Source organism: Sceloporus occidentalis, unplaced genomic scaffold (assembly GCF_023333645.1).
Source record: "Sceloporus occidentalis isolate IW3139 unplaced genomic scaffold, rSceOcc1.0.p SCAF_15, whole genome shotgun sequence".
Lineage (NCBI taxonomy): Eukaryota > Metazoa > Chordata > Lepidosauria > Squamata > Phrynosomatidae > Sceloporus > Sceloporus occidentalis.
The window spans coordinates 6,507,517-6,528,772 of NW_028316995.1; the positions used below are offsets into that span (position 1 = coordinate 6,507,517).

The 21,256-nt window shown below is 40.5% G+C and overlaps 1 protein-coding gene across 1 annotated transcript in view; it reads right to left on the minus strand.

The window, feature by feature from the left end:
- Positions 1 to 481: 481 nt before the first annotated feature.
- LOC149303191 (girdin-like) overlaps positions 482 to 21,256 on the minus strand; it is a 60,884-nt gene continuing 40,109 nt past the window's right edge. The window contains exons 16-31 of the mRNA XM_089481365.1: positions 20,684 to 20,811; positions 18,995 to 19,136; positions 18,381 to 18,557; positions 17,583 to 17,744; positions 17,203 to 17,480; positions 15,739 to 15,882; positions 13,929 to 14,115; positions 13,386 to 13,531; positions 12,909 to 13,001; positions 12,466 to 12,680; positions 8,391 to 8,474; positions 7,266 to 7,469; positions 5,563 to 5,628; positions 4,928 to 5,008; positions 1,851 to 2,125; positions 482 to 1,399 (exon numbers count right to left, since the gene is read on the minus strand). Of these exons, the coding sequence (XP_089337491.1) occupies positions 482 to 1,399; positions 1,851 to 2,125; positions 4,928 to 5,008; positions 5,563 to 5,628; positions 7,266 to 7,469; positions 8,391 to 8,474; positions 12,466 to 12,680; positions 12,909 to 13,001; positions 13,386 to 13,531; positions 13,929 to 14,115; positions 15,739 to 15,882; positions 17,203 to 17,480; positions 17,583 to 17,744; positions 18,381 to 18,557; positions 18,995 to 19,136; positions 20,684 to 20,811 (3,300 nt within the window). The remainder of the gene's footprint in view (positions 1,400 to 1,850; positions 2,126 to 4,927; positions 5,009 to 5,562; positions 5,629 to 7,265; positions 7,470 to 8,390; positions 8,475 to 12,465; positions 12,681 to 12,908; positions 13,002 to 13,385; positions 13,532 to 13,928; positions 14,116 to 15,738; positions 15,883 to 17,202; positions 17,481 to 17,582; positions 17,745 to 18,380; positions 18,558 to 18,994; positions 19,137 to 20,683; positions 20,812 to 21,256) is intronic.

Consider the following 21,256-nt stretch of genomic DNA (forward strand, 5'->3'; position numbering starts at 1 on the left):
TGTGCAGTATAGATCATACTCGAGTCCCCTATGCTGTATTACTATTGTTTAAACCCATGAAATAGCATTGCAAATATGAACGGCTTTGTCCGTACAACTTCTATTACTACAGATAGCGCAAATGTTTCTACTCTGTCCAGCTGGAGAAAAAAAGCAAATCTCTACAACTCTAACACAGATAACTTTGGTTTTGTAAAGTAAGACGGCATCCGACTTAACATCCGGTTTCTCCTGAATGCGTGGCTTCTCGGTAGTATGGTGCGCATCACTGGACCATGAGACACAACGTGTTGAGTATCACTTTCTCTGTCACATACACATAGATGTTTGAGGCCAATTATACTTTTTTGCATGCTTAACAGACAAAACAAATAGGTGCATTCATGCACGGATTACTAATTTTCTTTCACCGTTATGTTACCCCAGTCACAGTTACCAAGGTTGGCAACATCATTACCTTGTCTTTCATTGTAATACATATTCACACACAGCCATATTCATACCAAAAGCTTTGATTATCTTCAGACACTAATAATGATGAGTCTGCTTCACTGTACTCTGACTGAGGAGCAGGACCTTCAGAGCCGTTCATACCTGAATTCAGAATGCTGCTGTTTAAGGCGAGACACTCAGTGGACGGTTGTTGAGATGGAGCAGCAGAGAAGACGCATTGTCTGTCCCCAGGTGGCCCACTGATACTACTCACCAAATTGGTATTTAGAGACAGATACGGGTGAGACATGCATGGGGAAGTATACGATACAATAGTAGTCCCTTGTGACGCATGGACAAGTGTTGATGTACCTACGGAACATGATTGACTGGTAGTACTGAACTGAACTAATTCACACCTGCAACCGTTCTGTAGATCACCGCTACTTTTACTCCTTAATGGAAGGGAACTGCTAGCAAAGGTTACGCTAACCTGAAAGCTAGGAGACTGCTCTACTGCACAGTACTCACTCAATAAGGATGGGGCATCCTCTGTAGTAGGCGATGGATCAACTGATACAGGTGACCTACTGTCTTTGGATAAAAAATCATGAACGCTTGTCCTCCGAGTTGTCCCTTCTGCAGTAGAGATAACACTGCTGGCACGAGGTAGGGTTGCATATGGATTTGTATCCTTCGCTTGCCTTTGTGCCGACACAGCCCCTTGGCCTAGTGCTGGACTTCCGTCTGAGGACTGTCTATTTCGCGGAGTCGGAAATGTGAAGCGAGTGTCCTCTGTTTTGCGAAGGCTGGGCCGTACACATTGCTCTGGCTTGACAGTCTTTCTTTCACCTTGTGGGAAGCTAGGAGACAGCTGTGTGGGCGATTGGAATCCTGCCGATTCGGCCGAGCCAGACAGACTTCTCATAACTTCATCTAGAAGATTGTCCTGGCTCCCAGACCGGATCTGGAGAAAAAAAAAAAAAACACAAAAAAAAATAGGCATGAGGGAACAGGTGTTTAGCAGCCTTGGTGTGGAAACAGACTGCACACATCTGAAAAAAATATTAAAGCCATATATAATATATACTTTGTCCCCCTCAACAAGTTAGCATTACACTTTTTTGTACATGTGCTTTTTATTAAGAAGCCTCATTCCTGCCAAAAGCCATTATAGACTGCTTCACCGTATACTGTATAACACGACTCCTTAATGGAGTTAAAATATTTTCCAGATTTTATACATAAATCACAATACAATGTGCATCTTGCTATAGAAATGCAGATTTTCATTTGTTCTGTTCACTTCCACGTCAATCTTTCCTGCAAACCCGGACTTGTACATCTGTAGGTAGTTAACCCTCGGGTATCAGGAAAAGTATCTACTCAAGGATCAACGTATGCCCTGGGAATCTTACCTGGCTTAAGGTGAGTTTATTGCTTTCCTCTAAAAACTGCTTGAGGGAGACCATCTCACTCCCTGGGGATCCCAGCCTGTGTTTGGACTGGCCGGGGCTTTCTGGAGCATCACATGACTTAAGTCGGAGCATGGGGCTAGACACGGCACACTTTTTCAAGCGATGTCCGTAGTACTGGACCGGACTGCTGCTACTGGACCACACTTCATGATCATGATGCAGATTGAAGTCACCGCTGTTGTGGCTTTGAGACCTACTCTGGTTGATTGAGGCACCTGTTTAGGGATATATAGTGTTTTGTAAATATAACTATAGCTTATTACAGCAAGAAAATATAAAATTATATATTTAATAAAATAGAAAAAAAAAAAAAGTATCTTGAACACTGACACATTTAGAGTTTGTTATTCTCAAGAAGCATCTGCTGATGTGAACCAGTCCTCACAAAAAAATAAAATAAACTCAGAATCAGGAATTGTTGATTTGCAAATAGCAGGAAAGGGTTACCAACTAATCTCAGAGTTTACATATTCATCAGACCACAGTTAGAAAAATTGTTTATAAATGGAGATGATTAAGTCTCGTGGCTACTGTCTCTAGAAGTGGGCATCCAGTCAAGAAGACTCCAAGAGCACAACACAGAATGCTCAATGAGGCAAAAAAGAACCCTAGAGTAACATCTTAAGGCTTAAATGAATCATCGGGACTGGTTAACATGTCTGTTCATGAGTCTACCACATGCAAAACATTGAACAGGCATGGAATCCATGGCAGGACAACAGTGTGGAAGAACCGCTCTCCAATTTAACATCGATGTTCACCAGAAGCTTCCCAGGGAACACCTTGATACTCCACAACGCTACTGGGAAAATGTTTTGTGGACCGATGAAACTGAGGTTGAATTGTTCGGGAAGAATACTCCACCATGCATGGCATAAAAAAGGGCACCTCATACCCACATAAAAACATCATCCCAATGGGGCTGCTTTGCTGCTTCAGGACCTGGACAGCTTACCATCATTGGGGAGAAAATGAATTCCCAAGTGTATCAAAGTATCATACAGGATAATGTCAAGATGGCTGTCTGCCAGCTGAAGCTCAGTAGAAGTTGGGTAATACAGCAGGAAACAACAAATAAGTACAAATATCAGAGGAAATCTACAGAATGGTTTAAAAAAAGAAAAATCTGCCAGTTGGAGCCCAGACCTTAACCCATTGGAGATGCTGTGGAATGACCTGTTCACACCAGGTATCCTAGGAATATGGCGGAGCTTAAGCAGTCCAGTAAGGAAGAACGGTCTAAAATTCCCACCTGAACGGTGTGCAGGTTGGATCAGCAGCACCCGGAAGCGATTCTTTGAGGTTATTGTTGCCAAAGGAGGTTCGATCATTTACTAAATCCACTTACTTGTCCCACCAGCACCGTGAATGTTTAATGGAGTGTTCAATAAAGACATGAAAAATGATAATTGTTTGTGAGTTCTTAGCTTAAGCATATTTTGTTGGTCTATACTTGTGACAGATATAGTATGTATATATTATATATATATTTATTTCATATTAATATTACAGTTTTATAAAACATGTCACCCCTCACTACGTCCTTTCTGCTTTTATCAGTCGGTTTTTTTCCTGATCCCCAATGAGATCATTACACATATGTAGACAGGCTAATAGAGGCATTACTGGCAGACATTCAATTTTCACTTTTTCAGTTATTTTGGATGGGCATCGATAGCATTAAGTCCGATTTCTTACAAGCTCAGGCACGTATTTTCTTAGCTGTACTGAGACACATAGCACTTACATTAAGTACTCAGAAAATACAGTTTATGGAGGTTAATCACAAACACAGGTTAACTGATCTGAAACATTTTATTTTTCTAACATCACTAAATTTATTAAAGGCCAATAACAGAAGAATTTTTTCTGCAAAAGCAAAAGTTCACCCATGTAATCTTGAATCTCCCTGCTGTATAAACCTGTACCACTTCTGCTGGAAGGCTATTCTAAGTAGCCACCACCCTCTAATATTAATGGTAAATAACCTTTACTTTCTGGATGTCCAGCTAAGTAGAAAAAAACACATGCGTTTATATTTTATAGCATTTCGACCAGATCTCATGCCATGGTAATGGGAGTAAGTGTGGGAAATGTGCAAGGCCGTCAGAAATCTTGGGGCCCAGTACAGACTTAAAGCCTGGACCCCCATTAGCCAGTCCCATGTCCATCCCATGTTTCACCCATAAGCACACACATTCCTCCCATCATCACGACTTCATTGGCGTTTTCAGCTAATTAAGGGCCCCGTGAGAGCAGGGGCCAAGTCTTGGTTAATGGCCCCTGGGTGCTGTATTTGTTCCTATAACTACCTCTAACACCATACATACATTCCTTCTCTCCATCTCCCAAGCACCACTAACCCCTAGGCTCATCCATGACACTAACACAATAAGCCAACACACACCCCAACCAATGCAATACATCTATATATATACACACACCCAGACTAACACTATGCATATGCACACATTGACCAACACACAGATATTATTATATTATATATATATATAATTAATTATATTAAATTATATTTAATTATATTAAAATTATTGATGACGGAGTTTTTTCATTAGTTTCAACTCCATGACTTCACTATACATTATAAAAAAGGTCAAACCCTGTGGGATGGCCCTGTACAGTGCATATCCGCTACACAGAATTTTGCGCTAGGCAGGGCCTGCTCATCTCTTCCTGCTAGTGTTGTCCCATCAAAATGTATAGTGAACGGATGGAGTGGAAACCACAATTCTCCTACAAATTTCCTCCCAACTCTCCCTTTAGTAATTACAAGTCTGTATGTGTATTGGGAAGATAAAAAAAAAAAAAAAAAAAAAAAAAAAAAGAATAAATCATCATAAACACATCTAAAACATGATTTGCCTAACTGAACCAGACTGGGAAACACAGCAACGTGAAACATGTGGACACCTGGGTCCTAGAACATATAACTGGGAGATATAAGGGATTTAAATCTCGTAAATAGTTATATAGTGGAATCTTAAACAAAAGCATACCTGTAACTTCATGGACTGAAGCATTATTGTTACTATTACTACATGATGTTCTGCCACTATCAAGGCTGGCGGGTCTGGGAGCTAGAGATTGGGAGATAACAGGGGAACAGAATTTTAGCAAGTGAAAGTACACCTCTGCACAGTATGGCCGTTGGGGCACTCCATGATCAAAGGCTTGGCATGCTTATTGTCAAGGGAAAGCCAGTGGTTTTACAGGATCCCTATACAGAGACAGCCAAAAGCAAGACAACAAGCCAAGGCGCAACACCATCATGAGTAGGTTAGTAATGAGACAACAGATTCCTCAAGAAGAAAACTGCATGACATGGAGGGACAGAGACTACAGGTCAGACGTGCCACAGATTGGATTCAGATGCAAGCAGACATGCTAGAAAGTGACAGCAAAACCACTGTCTGTATGGCTACCTTAAAGTTCACCTCTATCTTTGTATCCATTTACAAAGATTAAAAAAAACCTCAGACCAATATGAGTGTCAGGTCGGGATTTTATATTAACAAATCTTATATGTGTATTATAAAATGTATAGGGAAATAAGCAAGGAAGCAATTAGTACAGATTATTACCATTCCAGCAAATCATGCATAAGCGTTGCACATTACTTATAGTATCTTACCAGGAGCTCCAGTAACAGTATAAGAGTCATCACGGACGCCACTCACATCTTCGTAGGATGCACCATCTATAAAATAATAACCAGTGTGATGTGATTCATTTGTATACAACACCGTCCCTTAAGAAAATATTCACAACCATACATTAACTGGCAAGGGTTAATGTACAAAGGAGTTCTGTAAAGCTGGACATCACCTAAACATCATACTTTAATACACAATATTTAATATATCAAGTAGAGTTGCTTCCTGGAGCTTAGCTTTTCAGTAAATGTAAAATTGCTCATAATATTATGGACCTTTATATTACTTTGGATTATATACACACACACACACACACACACACCATCTTACAAAAGTGAGTACTCCCCTCACATTTTTGTAAATATATATCGTTTCATGTGACAACACTGAAGAAATGACGCTCTGCTACAATGTAAAGTAGTGATTGTACAGCCTGTATAACAGTGTAAATTTACTGTCCCCTCAAAATAACTCAACACACCATTAATGTTTAAACCTTGGCAACAAAAGTGAGTACACCACTAAGTGGAAATATCCAAATTGGGGCCAAAGTGCCAATATTTTGCGTGGCCACAATTATTTTCCAGCACTGCCTTAACCCTCTTGGGCATGGAGCTTCACAGGTTGCCACTGGAGTCCTCTTCCACTCCTCCATGATGACATCACGGAGCTGCTGGATGTTACAGACCCTGCACTCCCCCACCTTCCGTTTGAGGATGCCCCACAAATGCTCAATAGGGTTTAGGTCTGGAGACATGCTTGGCCAGTCCATCACCTTCACCCTCACGAAAAATTACTGCAGTTTGTTTGTAGAAAACTGCGTTTTTTTTGCACATTTACGGCACTTTTACATCATTATATTGCAAACCAACAGCTTTAGTTCAATGTACTGCAGCTTTATCGCATTTGTACTTCCTTACAAAAACAACTGCAGTACAGTGAAGCACAAATGCAGTAAAACTGCAATAAATGTGCAGTAATACTGCAGTAAAAGTGCAAATGTCCAAAAAACTGCAGTATTACTTCAGAAAAAACTGCAGTAATTTTTCGTAAGGGATGAGCTTCTTTAGCAAGGCAGTGGTCGCCTTGGAGGCATGTTTGGGGTCGTTATGTGGGAATACTGCCCTGCGGCCCAGTCTCCGAAGGGAGGGGACATACATACATACATATATATATATCTATATATATATATATATATATATATATATATATACACACACACACACACACACACACACTTTATGTTATTGTGCAGTAGCATTGCTTAGAAGGGTCAGCTATCCAACATAGCTTTATCTTAACAACTGTACCTGCATTCTGAAAAAAATGCATATAAATAACAAATTGGTTTAAAATAACCCCAAAAAAGAAAGTTATTGAACGATCAGGAGGTTGATAAGACAGCATTTGTCATGTGTGATCACCTGCCGGATTATTTTAGGACTATGGGGGGCTTGAAATGGGGTGCATGTATCCTATCACAGACTGCATACTAAAGATTGTCACAATAATAAAAAACACCAGGCTATTTTAAATAAACCAGAAATATTGTACTATACCCATCATGATTGTATGGTTCAAGTTGAACATTTTTAAATTACAACAAATTCAAACATTCTTTCCTTTCATGTTGTGATTATGATAAAAACAATGAGAAAAGAAAAAAATACACAGCTTATACCTTTACTTTTAGGTATCAGTTTGGGTCTGAAGCCCACGGACGGGTTGAAAGTTGAAAAGTTGATTGATGTTGTGGAGAAGGCCATAGATCCCAAATCTTTCCTCCTTTTCCCAGTAGAAATTTCATCGGGACCCTCCAGATTCTCAGCACTACCTGTCCATTGTCCACCTGCCAGGACCATGGACTGCACCAGGTCATTCATGGCTGGGATGAAAATGAAAGCAAATGAATCAGCGTGATACGGATTGCCTTGAGCGGTCAGCCATACAAAGCGTTAGAAGCGTATTGCAGGAAGCCACGTTGATTACATGACATGCATTCTATTGAGGATGATGAATATGGGTGATCTCTGCCACACATGACTTTGCACAGCACAGGTGGCACTTCCACTCCTTATCTGAAGCTTTTTATTGGGGGAGTTCGGCCATGCTACTGTAAGCACCGGTGAGCAGCATAGCTTGCCAACAAGTTATGTCGCTTAGAAATGATCAAATGACACAGCAGGGTGAAGCTGGCAAAATACGGTAAGCCTTCCCCTACCAAAGAGGAGAGTGAGGCACCTTTCCCAGGCGCGCCGTCGGCCTCTTTGGTACTGGATAGTTTCTTATCAGCAATGATTGGGGGGGTCCATGGCCAGTGCAGGTTACGGCAAGAAAAAACGGTGTGTTGCACACACTGGAACTTCTAAACACAAATTATGCCACTAACACCATTGCAAGAACAGCAGTTACCTTATAGACATTTAACGCAAAAAACAACAAAAAAAACATGGGCCGACAACCTCCGTCTCTCGAGCATAACTCCAGTCACCAACGGTCATGGGGATGGCGCCAGTTACAAGGATCTACTTTACATTAGTTACTAATGAGTTGGTGAAGCTAAACGAAGGCTGGAGACCCGACAGCAGGAGTGTCGGAGGTGGTCGAGATGGGCGTTTGGCCAACCAAAACTGGAGGGGTCCAGGTTGTGCACCCCTCCCCCATTACAATGAGGAAGCGCATCCCTTAAAGACCTGCCTATTGCATAGAAGGAGAAACAGAAGAGCGGGAGGGGAGCTCAGAGGGATATTAGTAATGAACGCCGGTGCAGCTAGTTGAGACGAGCTGAACTATTTTAATGTCTTACACACGGAGCGGCGGAAGAGAGCCTTCATTTTGTCTTTATCCTTCGGTCTGTTCCTCATAAAGGGCAGTCTTTTCAGTGCAACCACTTATGTCACAGCATGGGAAAGGAAAAAAACCAAACGAAAAAAAAAAAAGAAAATGGGGAAAAAAAAGGGAAGAGAACACATGGAAGAAGTTAAATGCTGAAACAAAAGACAGAAATGAGTGTGTCTGAACTCTGAATTTCAGCTACGCATGCTCTGCTAAACAAGACAGGCTGACTCCCGTGTGACATGGAACGGGATTATCACAAAGAACACAAAACACTTGGAATAAAATAACAGCTAAAACAAGATGCTTCGTGAAGATTTATTTATTAAAATTATATTTGTATGTGCCCTATATAAAATATAATGAGCTATACAATTAATCATCTACTCTGCATTAACACCATATCTGAACTGGCAGACGGATTTGCCGTATAACCAACAATAAGCTGTATGGATTCATCTCTTCTTCTGAAATGCCGGGGCAGCTGTATAATTTATCACTATGACTGTGGTGCTGTGTCATGAAAACAATGGCAGCAATCAATGAATTATAGGTACGCTACTACCCATTGTTTGTGATTATAAGAAACATTGCACACAGTAGTAGAGCTGGCCAGAAAATGTTTGCCTACAGTCAAAATTTACAAAGAGTGGTATTTTCTGCCCCAGGGAGATTCCTGTATAAACCATCACGTTTCACCAGTTGAGATTTTGCTCTAGTTTGTGTCTCAATGGTTAGGTTGACTATTAAGTGAATGGTCATTCGCATCATGATGTTAGCAGGAGGACAGCGGTGGTTTTTGGCTGCTTTTGAGCTTGTCAATGATCAGGTCGAATGACACGTTGCATTATTAAATGTGGACAGCGTGGATGAAGTCCTCCAGACACCCTGCTTAGACCTAGTAAGTCAGCAGTATGACCAGTAATTATTGAAAGGCAATTCTACAGAAGGTGGTTAACACGGCATACAATGGAATTTACTACCTCCACAACCCGGACAACTTAACTTTTTTCTACTAAATTACTAAACAGCAACCATGCTGCCGTTTTGTTCTTCCCACCCGGTTTGTTTTTCCAGGAGTCCTTTTTGGAAGAATCATATGGACATATACATTGGGACATAGATACAAATTGTGATGTGAAGACAAACAAAATGGGGAACATGTGAAAACCAGGGACATCACACAATGATCCACAAATGTTGACATTAGGAGGCCCGGGGATTTCAGAGAGGCATCTGGACCAGGGGGAAGCAACCTGAGATACTTCAGCAACAGTTTGACAGCTCACATCATCCTTCACCAAATCACAGCAGGGAGAATTTAACATATGCTGGAGTACCAAATGTTGCTCACATGTAAAGATGAGAACAGCCGCAGTCTGAGCAGGTTATGACTCTATACGACAGTACCGGTCTCCTTTCCATACTGCCATGTGCATCAATATCATTTCTAATCAATATTAACAATCCGCATGTTGAAGCTTTGTTCAGGCCTCTATATTTACCATTAATGTTGCCCGCAGAAAGCAGAGCACTGCATAGAAATGCTGGTTACATCAATCACTTTACCTGCCTATTGCATTACCTCCTATGTGTGTCTGTTTATGAGGGTCAGTCCCTCCTCGGACCACAATTCCCCTTTCCCTCTTTTCACACCTGATGTATCACCATGTTGTTAGACCCTAAATGTCACAATGTATATAGAAACATCAGAAAGTGTGTTTACAAAATAAAATTGTGTGAATGAAACAAAATACTCATACGGTACTTTATATGGCTTACAAAGTTGCATTAATAGCTATCAATAGGTCACAAAGTCACATAAAACCTCTTATTATAGACCATCCCTCGCTATGCCTCTAACCACACAGATTCTCATAGGGAATGCGCCCAATTAAGTGGCACGGTATGAGCTGCCCTCGTCAGTAGATTCTGTCACATTAACATAACGTTTCGGAAACTTAAAAGCATCCGTTTTACATCAGCCAAGCGGTGGAACCCTGCTGTGCGGTACTATGGCCTAGGAATTCCCAGGTGTCATGACCATTGGGCAAGTAACCAGTCATGTTGAGGTAAACCGAGTGAAGAAATCATGCTGGGTAGTGCTGCAAGTTGTATATTCACTTGACATTTAAAACGTTAAACACACTCGTGTGTGTGTGTGTGTGTGTGTGTGTGTGTGTATTTGTTAGGTGTAATGGTGGAGACTGGTCAGAGCGAGCGGGCTTCTGTAGTGAGTGATCTGCTAGCGCTAATCATCCAATTTCTGCCTCAACCCACATATGACATGTATGTTTAACGCATCCTTGGGATGCTGCTAAAAACATTGGATTTTTATTAGCCAGGCGGATTTTATTTCTACCTGTTAGCTAATGAATGCTCAAAATTAACAGACAAGCATCTTAACCCTGTTAATGCAAAAGGAATGTGCATCATTACACCTAGAATGTAAGTGAATGAAGACCTTATGTGCAATAATCCTTTAATAAAACCATCTGAAACTACATCCCGGAAACGCATGCTTAATGCGATGTAATGTTTTCATAAATCATCTACACGAGTTTAATGTTCTATTTAGCACTGACCGCAGCTGGATATTATAGGAAATGTATAAGCAGCGTTTCTATAACTTGACATAGTTGGAATTCTGTGTGGGGAGGCCGTACAACATACTGCGCGTACAAGACCGCTGAATCTAAGGTAGGAACATTTTTGGACTATACATCTCATCATCCATAGGCTGCACAAACTGTGAATGGTGCCACAATAACCGACATCTGTCTAATTTACAGAGGGTGATAATATACTTTGGTCAACAAATGGTACAAAATGCCTTAAAGCTATTGAGTGCAATATATAATTGCCCCTGGCATTTAAAGGGTTAAACAAATTCTTCATTAGGATGTAGATTAATTCTCACGAATTAACAAGGGATTTATGTTTCCATGAGTCAATTTCCTAGACGCCAAGTTTTTTGGCGTCTGAACCCGATCCTATAACTTTTTTTTTACATCAGACCTAATCTATTATCAGCCAGATATAATTTACAATATTAAACACGGTGGAAAACTAATGACATTACAGACCAGAACCATGTTATAAAACAAACACATATGACATCCATATGTGACATTCTAGAAAATAATATGTCTGCTGGATTCCAAGAAGAAAAATGTAGGCACCGATGAGAATGTAAAGGGTTTGTTATAATGGAGATGTCCACCACATACATATTCACAAACATTTATCCAACAGTATGTGGATTCAGAATAATTACATTTACAAACTGTTTCAGTGAATATAATAATCAATAAAATGCTTCTGATTACAATATTTTCATCTCAACATCCAAAATATTGTAAGCAGATCCATAACAATTCTGCTTGAAGACAGATGTAACAGTTCAAATGATTGACACCTCAAACTTATGTGCAGGCATGTATGGAGGTTGAAGACATCAAGAAGAGAATCCCTGGGAACCAAGGGTCACTACCCAACTTGTTACATGGTGTCATGGAGTAGGGCATACAAACAATATCACTATAATATTCTATACAAATAATTTATCATGGGCAACGAGTGGCCCATTGATTGGAATCACTTTAGAAATGCTGCTGATCCTAGTAAATAAAACATTTATAAAGAGACTCTTTCTGATGATGGCCTGCACTCGAACCAAGCACTGTAACCTTAGATGAAGAGCATTGAACACTATTGGTAGAGACCAAGCAAGACTATCCAAACCAGAACATACTTGCAGAGACAACAATGGTACTGATCACACACACAATAAGAGAAGAGCAATGTAACAACGTTCTATTTTTAGGAAAAAAATTACTGAACTAACGATCTCAATTAACATCAAGCAGAGAGTGAAACAAAGGATTTAAGGGCATGTCTGGAGTTTACATAATAATTTACAGTACTGAGTGTCAGGAGAGCTATTGTTCAACAACAGCAAGGGGGCTACAAGTTGGGCGGGGGCGAGATGTAGAGTACGCTGCCAAGTAATAACTAGTTATGATCTGAGAATGAATAGTACTCACTGCTGCTTTTCTTGGCACCCAGAGAATGTCCATCTTCAAGAGAATTGGAGCCTATGGAGGAGCTATCCTGGCTGTCCTGTAGAGGAAGCTGCAGGAAACCCTCACTGGACTCCGAACGGGAAGGCGCGTGTGTGAGCGATCTCTGGCGTTCTCTGTTACCATCCTTCTTAGACTTGATAAGCTTTCTCATTTTCAAAGTTATCCAGTTTCCTCTTCTTAAAACAGACATTTTCATTAAAACCATGCCTAAATGTGTGAATTACTTATCATTCCCGACAAGAGCCACAATGAAGCAAGCCTGCAAACTTCATTCACTCACTCAGGCCTGTAACAGCTTCCTATTCCTAAACCCCAAAAACCTCACTTCAGTCCATAAAGCAATCATGTACCCACAATACAGCACATGGGCGTGAAATGATCTATTTAAACTCAATCTCATTTACCTTCTTGGGGGAGATGGTTCATAGAACTTGTACTGATCCATGATCTTCTCTTCCAATTTTTCCTTCTGTCTCCTTAGCTCATTCAGCTTATCACTAAAACATAACACAACACATGAAATGTTCTGCGTACATTTGGGTCTTACCAAAAGACTTCAGAATCTTCACAACACAAATAATGCTTGCAATGGTATTTCAAATTGTGAACCTTCAGCCTTGCGCCCTCCTCCACTGTCGGCGATGATATACTAAGAATATTATGTTATCAATTAAGATGGATTATCATCAATTAAGCCCTCCTGGATTTCTGGAAGTTGCATTAGACTCACACATTACGAAGGGCCAACCGTGCTACGTTTATCTTAAAGTAACTACCTCAGGCAGTTCAGCCCTGACTCGCCATTTAATGAATAAATCCCCTTAGTGTAACAGTAGTAGGTGACCTATGACGGAACTTCATCTCGCATTACTGCTACCTACATGTACTGCCTTTGTTCAACTTGGAAAAGATCCTTGCTCTCCATATTTTGCTCCAGTAACGTTCTGTTTTGCAACATCAGCGTCTGTATCTGATCCAATAGATGCCGGTTTTCTTCCTCCAGGTTTCCCTTCAACTGGCTTAAAAGCTGCGAAAATAGTCAACTCAAATTAAACCCAAAAGCATAGCCTCCAGAACCACATTAGAAAGTATGAGGTAAGTAAAAATCTATTAAAGAACATATAAAAAATGTGAAGTCTACATACCAGAAGAGAAAATACGGAATCTAAAAGCGGCCATTTGTTATAATCAAACCCCTGCCTTGCCATGGAGAGTCAACCACGCAATACAGTTTCATCTCCTCTTCTTCTATGTTGGCCTAATGAAATTTATTGACTTTAACTAACGGCTCAACTTTTGCTCAGATGGGTATTATCCACCTTTTAGTCCTTTTTTCAGCAGGGTCAGAAGCACCGCCATTTCTTTTTCATATTCCATCAGATCAACACTCTCAGGCTGAATTAAAAATGGGAAAGTATTCTCACCTCACACTGGTTATTTAGTTTAGTGGATGCGATATCCAGTTGTTGATATTGTTCCTTCAGCTTGGAGAACTCCGCTTCTAGTCGGGTCTGCTCCAGTTTTCCACTGTTTACCAGGCTTTTCACATTTTTATGATCACTTTGTAGACTTTCATTCTCCCGCAACAGCTGTCGGTATGTATGATTAAGCCTGGTGGTGTTTGGAAGGAAATGCAAAGATGTTTTATCATCCATAACAAATGAGACAACTGCCCTCAAACTTATGTCATGATACAATGTATAAATTGACACTAATTCAACAAAGATATACAAATCCATTCAAGGTGGGATAGACCCCCTACCGCGTTCTAGATAAGGCTTGTCCGAAGCCATTGTGTGCTGGTACTTGGAATATTAGAGAACGATGTAATACAGAGAGGACCGTTAATTCCAAAAGAAGTCTAAAAGGTCACAGTCATTGTCCCATCTGGACTGTCCGACTGTAGATCCCCTCATTGGATTAATACAGTTACAAGAACATGATTAAGATCATTTATATGCAAGCCACAATGTATATCCGACGTTACCCATAAATTATTGTGAGCAAGATGGCACTTCTAATGTTCAAAGCTGAAGAAGGAACATAGAATTTATTCACAGAAAAAAAACAAAACATTCAGCCCATCTTTCCTGCCCATCTTAAGCTATTTTCCCCAAATTAATTTTATGTTAGGTGTGTTCTCTGGTTACAGATGATGGGCTCCGACCGACTGTGGAAATGTTAATCTGAGAGCCCTGCTGGGAAAGATAAAAGAGCTCAGATTCTTCACACAAGGCTAAATTAGAGAGGCATGAATTTTCTTGAAAAAGGTTCTTCTTGTTCGCCAAATGCAGCATGAACTCTCAGCAAGCCTAACAATGGCGGGAGCACGGTTTAATTAAAATGATATGTAGCCGTGTTTACGAGAGGTGCAACACCACATTTAAAATTGCCGATTCCCTGCGGAGAGTCGTTTTGTCCTACTCAAGATAATCCGCAGCAGTGACTTTACCCCCGATAAGGAAGAAGGATTTTCACGAGAGACAGAAACATGGCTTCCTTCAACAACAATTCTTTATATAAGGAAAATGCCATTTATATAAACTCTTCTGTCTGATATAAATAATACAATTATTACTAGTTCTAAGATTAGGTAACATCTAGCAACTCTACAAGGGGAAAAAAAGAAATGATGGATAATACCGTAAATGCATTAGGATCAGAGTAGAGCTTTTACCTTTGTATAAGAAACCTAGCGTGCCAATGGCACGTATGGGTCCTCCGACCACTTAAATCCTGACACTTGAAGAGAATGCATTGGCATTGAAGCTAATAAATGGAGTATACAGACTTTCTCCACAAAAACAATTGTATATCAAGCAGTATACTACACGAGAAAGGGAACACCAGCTCTTTGAATAATCGCTACTAATAAAATGAAATCACATCTTGTGCTGAAGCCTAGCTGGTGCTGTCCTAACCCACATCAGCATGAAAACAACCAGCGTGGTGCACACTATCAGATAACTTACTGCACTGGCACAAGTAGCAAGCGTAAGGACACATCGGTCTATCCATCCCTAGCTAATAGTTTCTTTTCAAAGCAAAGCTGCAACAACCAGAGATACCAACTGACACTCGTCGCTTGTTCGATACTCAACTCTACCATGACGTGGACAAAAAAAAATAAATATATATATAAAAATATGTATATTTCCATGTATGAACACTACATTAATGCCAGTATGCCTAGAAGCATCTAACATTTCTAAAAATAAAGAATAAAGTATATACCTCTCATGCTCCTCAGTTAGCCTCTGATAATCCGACGACAGCCTTTCATGCTCTTTATTTTCCTGTAGCATTTTCCCCTGCTCCAGTTTAAGTGCTTTTTCCAGCTCTTCCAGTTGTACCTTTTGTTTCAGTAGCTGGTTATATCTGGAAAAGAAAAAAACGAAAAAAAAACCCCCAGTAATTCTTTAATCTTACATTTAGATGCATGTTATAATCCTATTTGAACCCTCTGTAAGTGCTATTTCAATACCCCCACGGCTCTGGAACCTTCGTGATCAGGTCAGATGGAAAATAGAATAACAGAGGTTTTGTTCTGATTATTATCCTTGTTTCCAGCTAACTACTAATAATGCTGTTTTTGGCCCCGACTCAGAGAACGGCGCAGGAAATGAAATTACACCATCGAAAGCACTCATTTTCTAGAGTTATGTTGACTTGCACAGACACAGGAGTCTTTAAACGGCGAGGTAATGAACTCTGACATAGCGATTGTATACTGAACGCTAGCATCGCGTCCGATCACGCAGAGTCTCTCATTTCGGAAAATAATACAGAATCAAACAAGGTGGCTTGCATCATGCAAAAAGGAGCATGTTATTCAGAAACCAGCTTGTGTTCTGCTGATGTGTGGAAATATTAAATGTCACAGAGGATGGTAAACAAGAATAGAATCAATAAGCGCCACCCTACAGCATAATCCCTACCAACACACACTATTTTACAAGAAAACTAAAACTACGTGCCAAAATCGATGCAATGCCTCAGGTGCAGCACAGTGCCTCACAGCGGGAACCTTTACATGACATTTAAGCTGCTTTATAAAGGGTGTAATGCCCACTATTTTCATGGCGGCACATTACATCATGAAGTGTGGAAAAAGTTAAGTTATTTTGGTGAATTTAATGAAAATAATTTTAGGCTGGCAGGGTAAGGAATCTTATCCAAGACAGTCACTTTTTGACAATATCGCCATTATTTTTCAAGCCGTAAGGAATCCTTTTGCGACGGATATCCAACTGTGTCACATGAGCATGTGTGTGTCCATGCGTATCTCCTGCTTCATCGTTCATTGTATATTTCTGTCTATTTGTATCACCCTCACTATTCATTATGAAGAGCCAACACTGGGAGGTTTCTCCAGTATGAAGAACCTTGCTGGCCCTGTAAAATGCATAATTTAATGCTTAAGGAGACAGTAGAAATCTTGCCAATTTAATTATACAGTTATACAGGGCTAGACAAGCTCTCCCTGCAGAAATAATAATAATGTATAGTGAAGTCAAGACTCTACTGCAACTTGTCCTTCAGTGAATGGACTCCATTGTGTTTGCACCTCTATGTTAAGACAGCTTCTCATTACTTATCCCAGGACCGTGATCTCAATGAAAACCGTCTGCATCATGTCAAACTGCAAATGGTTTAATGTTTGCAAACATTATAATATCTGCTGAGAGAAAGAAGTACCTGTCCTCCAGATCTTTGTGTTCCACCTCCAGATTTTTGTGTGCAGACTTGAGACTGCCGTGCTTCGAGATCAGAGACTCGTACTCCGCCGCTTGGCTCTCATGGACTTGCGCCAGTTTCTCGTGGTCTTTAACTAGCGAATCATACATGGATTTCAGCTCCTCTCTCTCTTTTACGAGGGATTCGTTTTCATTTTCTAAGCTAGACTGCTGGATAAGGAGCTGGGAATTCTGGTTCATGAGCGACGTGCTTTGTGAATTCAGCGTAGAATTTTCAACCTGCACATAAAAGACATCTATTAGCGTTAGGAAACAAAGTGCTGACCTGACAGTGATCTAACAATAAATGTTCACAAGTCCAGCACTAGGAAGTTAATTTACCTGGAGTTTGGCATTTTGGGTCTGCAACGTTGTATTTTGCTCCTGTAAGGAAATAGTTTGCTTTTGAAGGGTCAGGATTTGCGCTTGCAAATTGTCATTTTGGGATTCCAGTTGCTTTAGTTGCGTTTTTAGTGCCTGCTTCTCCGCCTGCAAGGTAGCATTCTTTACGGGAAGAGAGAGAACAGGTTACCCTCATGAGACAGAACAGATATTAATTAATAGCATAAGAGAAGCGAGTGGGGGACGTGCCACAAAACGGAAAAAAAAAAAAAAGAAATCAAACAGTGGCAGAACCACAGTAATAATAATTTGATTGCTGTCTAGTATGTCAAGTAAACAAACCTTAGCAGACCTGGCATTTTATATTTTATTTCTCTGATGGTTTAATCACATTAGAACCTTTTAAGAACCTTTTTTCCAGTTTATGTGGCAACAACCTAGGAATGCCTTTTAATTATAAATGAGACAATTTTACAGGAACAATAAGGAGGTATTAGAATGCTTTTAATGCTGCATTTACGTATTATAATCTCAAATTCAGAATAAGTGAAGCAGCTCCCGTAAATAATCAGCGGTAATAAAACTACAATTGGAACGTCGTCAGCTCCCAGATAAGTAGGCAGAGAATAGACTATCAAATGGGTTCATCATGAGCAAAACAGACAAAAGGGGCAATTGCCTTGTAGTAGGTGATGCTACCAGTAACGGCCTCTATATGCGTCTTGGCACCCAGTGCTCTATGGCGAAGCCCCCCCACCCCCCCTATAACCTTTGAGGTTCAATATAAAACCTGCTTACATTTCTCTCGATTTCTATTAAGCGATCCTTGATTTTCAGCAGTTCCCTGGTGGTCTCCTGGCTCTCCCTCTCCCATTTGCTCACAGGCATATTGTCCTCACCCGGCCTCGGCGGCGAAGTTTGAACCAACCTTTCCTCTTCCTGTCTTTGCTTAAGCGCTTCATAGTTTTTTTTCACCTATGGATAAAAAAGGTAAAAATAACAATTACACATGATTTTTTCTTAAAGTAATTAGAACGAAAGGATCCTATGGACAGATGAAGACTACACATCAACTCTGGGAACGTCAAAATGGAAAATATTCAAAAAAGTGTTTATTTCCCAAAATGAATGAATCAAAATTCAGAAAAGTCTTGTTTCACCTTTTAAGTATTCTAATAATCATAAACAATATGAACAGTTTTATATATAGAGAGAACAAACAGAGCTATACACTGGGGAGTTCATTGAAGAGTTCACTCAAAATAAAGTAGAAGCCCTCACCACCGCTGGTCCATCAACAGGTTACGTTGGTGAGATAAAAGGGCTCTAACTCACAGTTTAGTGAATAAGCCCTACAAGGTGGAGACAGCAATGGCAACAGTTTTTTTTTTTTTTGAGCAGAGTTAACCTACGGTTTTTAACTCTTGGCGAAGTTGTTGATTGAAATTTGTTGACTCTTCTAATCGAGCTTCAAGTGAAGCAATTTTTTCTTCTTTGATTTCCAGAGACTTCTTGAGAGTCGATTCCAATCTGGACTCCAAAAGCTTGTATCTGCTGGTTAACAGAACACGAAAACATAGGTTTAGTAACCACCTGAGAGCATTCCCCAACTTATAATACTATTATTTTGTACCATATAAAGTAACCAATCAATGTATCCATGGCGCATTAACCACAGCATGAACCCATAGTTGCTGTAAAGATAACAAAACTCTGGGCTCTGCTCACTTCTGGCATATTTAACTCAAGTATAAATTATTACCAATAGAGTAAATATTAATTAAAAACTGAGCAGTATACAGGTGAATCACGTCCGGCCAGTACTCTAGCACATGACAAATTAAAATACATATTTTCTACCGCAATTCCTTTGGTCGGTTAAATAAGTCAAAGATAAACTGCTTTCACTGTGAAGTCTTACATTTTGTAAGCTACAAAAGGATTGAAAAGTTACACAATGCGAATATTGCAAACTATTCTGTTTCATGTAAATGCGTTTTATTAAAGTTGTTATAAAAACATAGAAAATGATATTACCGTATTGGCTCGGATATAGGCCGCCCCCGTATATAGGCCGCACCCTAAAAGTTTGGTGCTTTTTTAAAGAAAAAGTTTTTTTCTTTAAAAAAGCACCAAAAAAACATGCTGCCACTCTGCCCCCCCCCGAGATATGCTGTCACTGTCCTCCCTCCCCGAGATATGCTACCACTGTCCCCCCCCCCCGAGATATGCTGCCACTGTCCTCCTCCCTCCCCGAGATATGCTGCCACTGTCCTCCTCCCTCCCCGAGATATGCTGCCACTGTCCTCCTCTGCCCCCCGACTTACCGGAGCTGACTCCCGGGTGTCTTGCGAGGCCGGCGGGGGACATCTACGCAATACGCGTATACAACTTCCGGTGCCGGATGTGCCGGCACCGGAAGTTGTATACGCGTATTGCGTAGATGTCCCCCGCCGGCCCCGCAAGACACCCGGGAGTCTGCTCCGGTAAGTCAGGCGGGGGGCCAGAGGTAAAACGCATCGTGCGGTTAGACAACCGCACGATGCGCTTAGACAACCTCCCGTGCCGGCACCCCCCCCCCGTGGAAAGTGCTGGCAGGGGAGGCTGTCTCAGCGTATCGGGGAGTAGGATGCAGGTCCGCTGCGGGGGATCTGTATCCTAACCCCGCTGCCTGCCCGGCACCCGGGACTGCATGTCCCGGGCGTCGGGCGCTAGACCCCGAATATAGGCCGCACCCCCACTTTAAAGACTTAAAGTGGGGGAAAAAAGTGCGGCCTATATCCGAGCCAATACGGTATATAAAGGCTAATTTATACAAAAAGTTTACAAGTCATGCTAAAATTATGATCTCTCATCAACTGAGCATTCTAAATAAAACTCATTTTTTATTCCAACCCAGTTATTGGACATTTACAGTCCTGTTCCTGTTGAGTCACCCGAATTTGAGCTTTTATATACATTTAACCATCGGGCTGGAGCAAAGGAAGCCTTTCTCTGTATATAGTACATTATAGCCAAGTCATTAAACGTAGACGAGATCCAGATCACCAAATGTCACAGATTTAAACATTGAATAGCTCCACGTTACAGGTTACTCTTACCTGTCATCAGTAGTCTGTTCATCATGTAAAAGGCGTTCTTTGTTCAGCCCGATTTTCTCCAGTTCGTGAGACAGTTTTTCAAGATCATTATTAGTCTGTTGGGTTTTTAGCTTCTCGTTTACCAAATCCTGCAAGTTAAAGTATGGAGGTCGCTCATTATACTGATAATAAACGGTTCCATCACCTCTAAACAGCCGGCAACACTAAGACCGAAGCACGTAAAACATACCGGCAGTACACACCAACCCAACCAGCGACTAGAATGAGGCGAGAATGGCACAATTCCAAAAAAGATTCCTGCATAAATAACTAAAAGGTAACACTTGTTTAACAATAAGTTTTAAAAATGTAAAACCTATTGTTAAATATATGTACACACACACACATTATATCTATATATATATATATATCTATATATATATCTATATCTACATATATATATATACACACACACACACACACACACACATATATATATATATATATATATATATATACACACACACACACACACATATACACACACACACACACACACACATATACACACACATATACAAAAATTTTGGATTC